The 7318-nt window shown below is 40.4% G+C and overlaps 1 protein-coding gene across 1 annotated transcript; it reads right to left on the bottom strand.

The window, feature by feature from the left end:
* Positions 1-2075: 2075 nt before the first annotated feature.
* On the bottom strand, positions 2076-3907 carry LOC306642911 (growth arrest-specific protein 7-like). The gene has a single exon (XM_079108713.1). The coding sequence runs from the start codon at positions 3797-3799 to the stop codon at positions 2264-2266; it is 1536 nt and encodes a 511-aa protein (XP_078964839.1). The 5' UTR covers positions 3800-3907; the 3' UTR covers positions 2076-2263.
* Between the last annotated feature and the right edge of the window lie 3411 nt (positions 3908-7318).

The raw sequence follows: 7318 nt of genomic DNA on the forward strand, positions 1-7318 counted from the left end.
TTTTCAAAATTGTGTCCACTATTTTCTAATTTTTATTGCTTTGGTCAAATTGTAGATCTACTTCCTGCTTCTCATGTGCATTATTTGCATGTGTTGTCTATTGAGTCCTTAAATCATTCTGTATTTCCATATATAGCATTTCTACTTTGCATTGCTAACACATAAGTCATCTGATCACACTGGGAATATTTACGTATTCAACTTAACAGACCTAAGTTATTACTGGAGGTAAAATTTTACTGGGATAGAAGTTCGTCAGGTTACCTTATGTCAACTTTCAGTAGTCCTGTTCCTCGTTTTCCAAGCTGCTTCTGCGGTGATTTCACACTCCTACCTGGGTGCTCCTCTCCACTGTGCTGAAGTGTGACCTTTAAGGGCGGTGTTTAAAACCTCTACCCCAGTGTATCAGAGGGAGGTGCTGAAGGCTCTAGGCAGGAATAATGCTGTTTTTTAGGCTCTTCCTCCCACATACCAGGAAACTTTTTTCTCAAAGAAACTTCTTCGATTTATTACAGGGCATGTCTCCAAGACAGTGCAAATACTTAATAAGCTTTCAAATATTTAACAGGCCACTGGTTGGTTTGTTTCCAAAGAGCTCCGTATGCTGTATCTTGTTTCCTGCTGCCTCCAAACTTGTGAATAAGTGTCCTGATTTGTATATACCTTCAGTAATATTTGATATGCAAACGGAGGAATAAGCACATAAATGTGTTAAATGAAATAACCACTTGATCTTAACGAATGTTTTGAAACAAATGTTTATTCCTTTCAGAGTTCATAGGTGCCCAGTAGATTTTAATTTTGGTGAATCTGCCTATAACAGGACACTTTATTTTTTTTATTTCTTTTTTTCTGGTTTGCTTTAGTATATTGGATATCTTTCTAATATAAACTATGAGAAAGCAATTCCAATTTAATGGAAGAGATACCAAGAGACTCAAGATTAATGTTTTCCACTATTAGCGTGTAAAAATGAGGGAAAGATCAGTGAATCGTGCTCATAGAATTCTGCACCCATGGGAGATGGAAGGGTCAATCCAAAGCCAATGATGGAAAGATGAAGAAAGATGGACCCTCAGAGCATAGGTTTCTGGCTAGAATTTGTTCCTTGCTCACTATGTCAATTTCTTCTCCCAGTCCCTTCAGGCTGATTCTCTAGGTTAATGTGGTGATCGTGTTTGCTGTAGTAGAGGAAGGAAGTGACAGGCTGAACCCAGGGCAGTGTTGAAAATCTTCCCAAATCACACTGGGCCCAGGCTTCTCCAGGGAAGATGGACAGAGGGAAAGGAGGTGCTGGCACCAAGGGAGGGCTTAGCATAGGGCTCTGGAAAGTTCAGAGTACCTGGAGGCCCAGGTGGCAAGACACACCTGGATAGCAAAGAACTCCTATGGCCATGAAAGTCTGCAGTGCCCATACAAGGGACAGCAGTCCAAACCCCATCATGCATAAGCAGATGGAGCCATATGCGGAATGACAAAGGGACTTGCCCTAATCTGTCTCTCATATGGGACTGACCCAGCCCCATTAAGCCCATGGTGGGCAGCCCAGGAGAGTGATGGCAGGTTAGCCCAGTGTTGGACAGGAGGCCATGACAGACAGACCCCATCTGGTTTCTGAGGTGAGCTGATATCTCCATTCCTCAAAGCCTTTGGACATGCACAGAACTGAAGGAGGCCTTGCTGGCTGAGAACTTTGGAAGGCTCCCTCTAGTGAGACTGCACAGGGGTGGCAGGGTGGGGACTGCCTTGAGAAAGCAGCTGAGGAATGGATGGATTGGGATTTCCAGAGACTTCAGAGACGATGCCTGGTCTGATAGGAACCATGATTCAATGCTCCGACTTGGGGCTAGTTTGCCGAATGAGGTAGTTCCATCCTGACCTCTCTAGGCAGGGTTGGTCTGGGAAGACAGAAAACAGGCCTTCCCAAGACTCATGGGGATGAAAAGTGGCCAAGGATAGCTAGATTTGGGCTCCCAGAATGCAATGAGAAAAATAGAGGGCTGTAAAGGACTCTAGGTGCAGGCTGAGTTGATGGTGCTTTCTGTTCATGAGTCTGATCCTGACATTGGTTGGAGGCAGAGGTGACCCTCCCCTGATCTTCCGAAGCCCCTAAGGAGATAAAGGGACCAGTTGGAGGATGGGCCTTCGGGCACCCAAGGGCACAAGTGTGTGACGGCCACCCCTATGGAACTCAGCAGGGACCACAAAGTTCCAGCCTCAGTTTGTTCTCAGAGCAACAAGCATGGCATGGGGTTTGGGGGCTTCAGTCTTGGAGATAAGGGCAGGGTTGCAGGTCTGTCTTCTCGGCCTGGGAATATTTGGGATCCCCAGCTGGGCCATCCAGATCACCCTTCTGGAATCGCCAGCTCTCTCCTCTCTCCTCAGTGGACAGGAGAGTGGGTGGGAGGGCAGCTTCACCCAGCAGGAGACACCATCTCCTCTCCATGTGACACCCAGCCCCTCTCCTGGGCAGGACCCCCCGGGGCCACACAGGTGTGTCTAGATCTCTATGTCCACAGGGCGAATGTTGCCCGTTTTGTGCTCTCTGACCCACAGCTCTCTGTCTGGCTGGGTCCACTTTTCGAAGCAGTTGGTCCACAGGCTCAACTGTGCTTTGGTTGAACATGTCCGTCTCGTGCCGCAGCTGTGTGTACTGGCACAAATGTTGCCGGATCATCTCCACCCTCTCCACTTCCAGCCGCTCCAGCTCCAAAGTGGTGGTCACCATCTCTTCAAACCACTTGGACTGGGCCTGGTTGTAGAGGTCCACACAGTGCATGAGGTCATCACCAGCCTGTGTGGACTTCCTCTGTGCCTTCTTGATGTCCTCCTCCGTCTTGTTGCTCAGCTTGATCTCCAGCTGCTGGGTCTTCATCTCCAGGTCTCTCTGCCGCTCTGTGAGGGCTTTCCGGGCCTTCTCCACTGATGCACAGTGGCTGACGAGTTGCTTGCGGAGGTCAGCGATATGGTGGTCACACTTTTTCATGTCTTTCTTGAAGATCTCATGAAAGTTCATTAGGGGCTTCTCTACCTCGCTGTGAAGCTTGGCTGAGAACTTGAGATGAACTTCTGCTTCATCTGCCAGGCTCTTCTTCACCTGAGCCCATGCTTCTCCCAGGGAGCCTTCCTCTTGCACAGCCCACGAGTTCTGAGAGAGCTTAGCCAAATTCTTTGCATATTCTTCTTCAATCTTTATCCTCTCTCGAACGAATTCAGACATTTCTTTCTGCATTTGTTTGCCCTTCAGTTGCTTTTGGAGCAGCAGTTCGAACCCCGCCACGGTGCCATTGCCTTCGGGGTCTTTCTTATCAGCCCAGAAGTAGTCACAGTAGCTCCGCTCCATTGGCTTCAGCAGCTGCTGTTCAGGCATTGTGTCTGGGTGAGGGAATGTCACGCAATTTATCATCTTCTCTGTGTGGTCACCTTTATTTTCAAAATTATATATTTTGTCTTCATTGCCTGAAGTTCTGTCTTCCAAGTGGTCTCCTCTGGTGGTGCTACTTTCCATTGAATTTTTATTTTGGTTTATCGATTCTTTCATTTCAAAGATTTCTTCTAGATTTCTTCTCAGGATCTTTATCTCTTTCTTTAAGATATCGTCCATCTCCTGAAACATAGCTCTGATTTCACTCTTTATATCCTCCTTAAAGTCGTGAAGCAGTTTTACTAAGTATATTCTGAACTCCTTCTCTGACATTTCTTTTACTGGTTTGTCAATGGAGTCTATAATTGGAGCATCCTGGTTTGTTTGGAGTGCTTTGTTCCCTTTTTTTTTCATTTTGTTTGTGTGTCTTCCCATTTAGTCGTGGGGATCTGAGGTAGTACAGTTTCTACCCTGTAGATTTATAGTGTCCCTGAAGGTTTCCAGTACCTCACAAATCTGGGTTTGGGTTTCAAAGACTCCGCCACGCAGCAGTCCCAAGATGGCTCCTGGATGGCAGACGACCAAAGAGCTCCAGTGGAGAGCGAAAGATAAGGAAACAACAGGACACTTTAATTAGCCTTTTTTATTTATTTATTTTTTTGGTTATCATTGTGGCAAAACACACAACACACAATGTTGGTGTTGGTCCTCCAAGAAATGTATGGGAATAGAAACAGAAGTAATATCTTTTCACTATTATCGAAGTAGTGAAGTTGGTAAGCTGGCATAGAAGTGCTAACTCAGTCCAGAAAATATTTACCCGACAACAGAAAATAATTATGATGTTAATGTGGTATTAATGCACAATAGCCATGCTGCAATGTGGCGGATATTAAATAAATTATCCAAATGACATAAAAGGAAGGTGGAAAAAGATGATAGTTCAGAGTAAGTGTATATTACATACCATGAAGCGCTCCCTTTTAATGAACACATTTATTCTGTCTGACAGACATGCCATTCTGTTGCATGAACTTTGGGTTCACGTTACATGCACATTTAGTTCTTGACCTTGGACCTCTCTGTAAGGGCTGAGGTTTGATCTAAACTGATCTAAATTAAACTATTTAGACAGTAAAAGCCTGAGAAAACATATTTTCCTTAAATCGATCAGAAAGTATTGGCATTTCCAAACTTAAATTAAGTATTGTCTATTTCTTTTTTATTTAAATGTGATTAAGTTTATTTTAACTCTTCCCTTATAGAACATGTATTTGTGCCACAATCCTTCATTTCTTAAGGAACTGAGAATTTTGTTAGCGGATGCTGATAAATATATCCAATCCAAAAAGTGCACATTAAAGCCATCTTATTTTGGAAGAAAAGTACATTAGTTTAAAAATAATTTCTCATGTAATACCAATCAGTAAAGGTTTGAAAGAAGTGCTGCATTATAAACAATAAGCATTTGTTAGAAGATGGCACGGAAGTCTCAAAAAATTCTGGTGTTGACAGATTCAAGAAAATAATTATTTCCGGGCTCAGCAGAGATCCACAAGCAGTTGCATGCTCAATGTGAGAGCATGCTTACTTGGAGAGAAAGAGAGTGATCATAACTGTTTAGAATTTCACACCTTTGGAGAAATGCACCTCGTGAATTTGATTAGACTGTGCCTTTTCTACTGTTCAGAATATACTGGGAATTGGGAATTATGCTTGGGAATAAACTCTTAAGCACATGCTGTAGTGTGGGATAAAGTTCTTAGTTGGATGAGTGATGTTCATTCAGCTAGAGCTGATTTTACAGGGATGGAATATAGGCCAGCAAATTTCTGTGACACACATAACCTTTCTGTAAATGTGCTGCCTTTATTTTTTTTATCAAATGAATTCTGGGGTTTCAAAAGGTATTATTCATAAATAGGATATAGTTCCTCAAAGGAAAAAAAAAAAAAAACCTAGCACATAACATACTGACCCTTGGGAAATAAAGCACCAAATCATTTCTCCTTTAACTCCAAAGGAAGCCTATATTTTTTATCAGTCACTTTTTCAGAGGAAGAAATCAGCAGCATTTCACCATCTATCTCTGTTTCCATTAGCTTGTCAATTTGATCTGAGTTTTCATCAGAGTGGGATTAACAGCTGGAAGGAAGAGTTGTTTCATCTAAACATGCACCAAGGGGCAAAGAGGAAAATCTATTAAAGTTGACATAGGACAATGTACTTATTCAAAGGGATACTTTGAACCTTTTTACTGGAATGGCAACTTTTATAAAATTTGTTCAGATAACTCTAACAAATGCAGGATTTAAGATTTTATTTCATTCAAAAAATAATCTCATGGAATAAAATAATAAAAGGCTGTCTGTATCCTTTACTAAGTGAGAACATTAATTAAGGAGATAATGTTGGGTTCCAAAGAAAAATGCAATGAGGTTTCAAAAACTGTCCATGTCAGAATTTAATGGAAAGACAATAATTATGCATAACAAAAGTACACTTTATTCTTGGGCTAATGAGGGAGAATGAAAGAAAGTATGTGGGATGATTCCTATGGCTATCCCACAAATGAAATCCATTTTAAAGAAACAGCTGACAAAAAATGATATAACAGTAGTATTCATTGAGTTGACTAATGCTGGCACACACATGATCATGGTACATTCATTTCTGGTTTTTTCCTATATATCTAAAATACTTTACAATTTTTTTAATGCAAAAGTAATAAAGACATCATGACAAATATAGTGGCTATAGAAAGCCATATATACATTTTCCTTTTGTGTGATTATAGATGTAGTATACATTATTTTCCATTAGCTTAGACTTTAATGTAAAAATTTAGTAAAATGTTCCTCTACCATCAATGAAGAAATAAACTCCTCCAGTTGAGTGAGATTAAGAAACTGATTACTCGAAAAGTAATCAGATAAAAAAAATCAGTTTCATTGATGCCTACAGAGCTGTGCGTGTTTATAGACTGAAAATCTTTGGTCAAATGGCACATAAATTAATGGATTATAATTACATCAAGTACAATTCATAAGATTATTTATATTTGATTAATAAAATCCCATATTGTATTTAGAAATTATTGTTCTTATAAGTGAAGACTTGAATACAATTCTAGCTTTAATATAATGATAATAAAAGTGTGAAACAGTATTGTTCTTATAAAATATAATAAGAATTATTCAGCAATAAGGATAAAAGAGTATTATTAAAAATAGGTCATATATTTATCATCTATGTTTTTGCTCTTTAAGACAAATGCTTTAACTTAGAAATTTTTTCACAAGAGGCTAGACCCTGGTAAAGGCTAACATTTACCTCCTAAAGTCCATTAAAAGTCTCCATCCTTTTAGCATGTTTGAGGTAATGTGACTCATCTCTACACCTGCAAGTGTTGTCTCTTTTCCTCTATGGATGCATTCAACTGTTATTCATGATAGGAAACTCTTAATAAGCCAGGAAGAGAGGGTGACTTCCTCAACCAGAAAGAGGCCAGAGGTTAATAATCAGCAACAAATATAATGAAAATGCCTAGGGCCCAAGTCTTACTTCATGACAGAGGATTGCACACCTTCCCCTAAGACAAGGAATGAGGTCTGTGTGTCCACACTCAGGCTTTTTCTTATCTTCCCCTCATGGGCCTTGCATGGTGCAGTGACGCAAGAGGAGAACCAAATGGCCAGTGTATCAAGATGGCAGGATAAATGGACTTTGTTCACAGATTGTAGAGAATCTACCAGAATTCTGAAAAAAGACCCAATATCTGAAAGGCAAATGTCATAAAACATCTGAATTCAAAGTCAGTATACAAAAATGCAAAGTAATCTGTATAATATTATGAGAAATTCAAAACAAATTAAAAATTGTCATTTGAATACCTGATCCACAATTAAGAGATTTAACACCACATATATACTTATATGTACCAATTTATATACT

Source organism: Sciurus vulgaris, assembly GCF_902686455.1.
Source record: "Sciurus vulgaris genome assembly, chromosome: 13".
NCBI lineage: Eukaryota > Metazoa > Chordata > Mammalia > Rodentia > Sciuridae > Sciurus > Sciurus vulgaris.

Excerpts from the sequence above, each read along its gene's own strand:
- LOC306642911 (XM_079108713.1), bottom strand. The coding sequence starts at position 3,799 with ATGGGAAGACACACAAACAAAATGAAAAAAAAAGGGAACAAAGCACTC.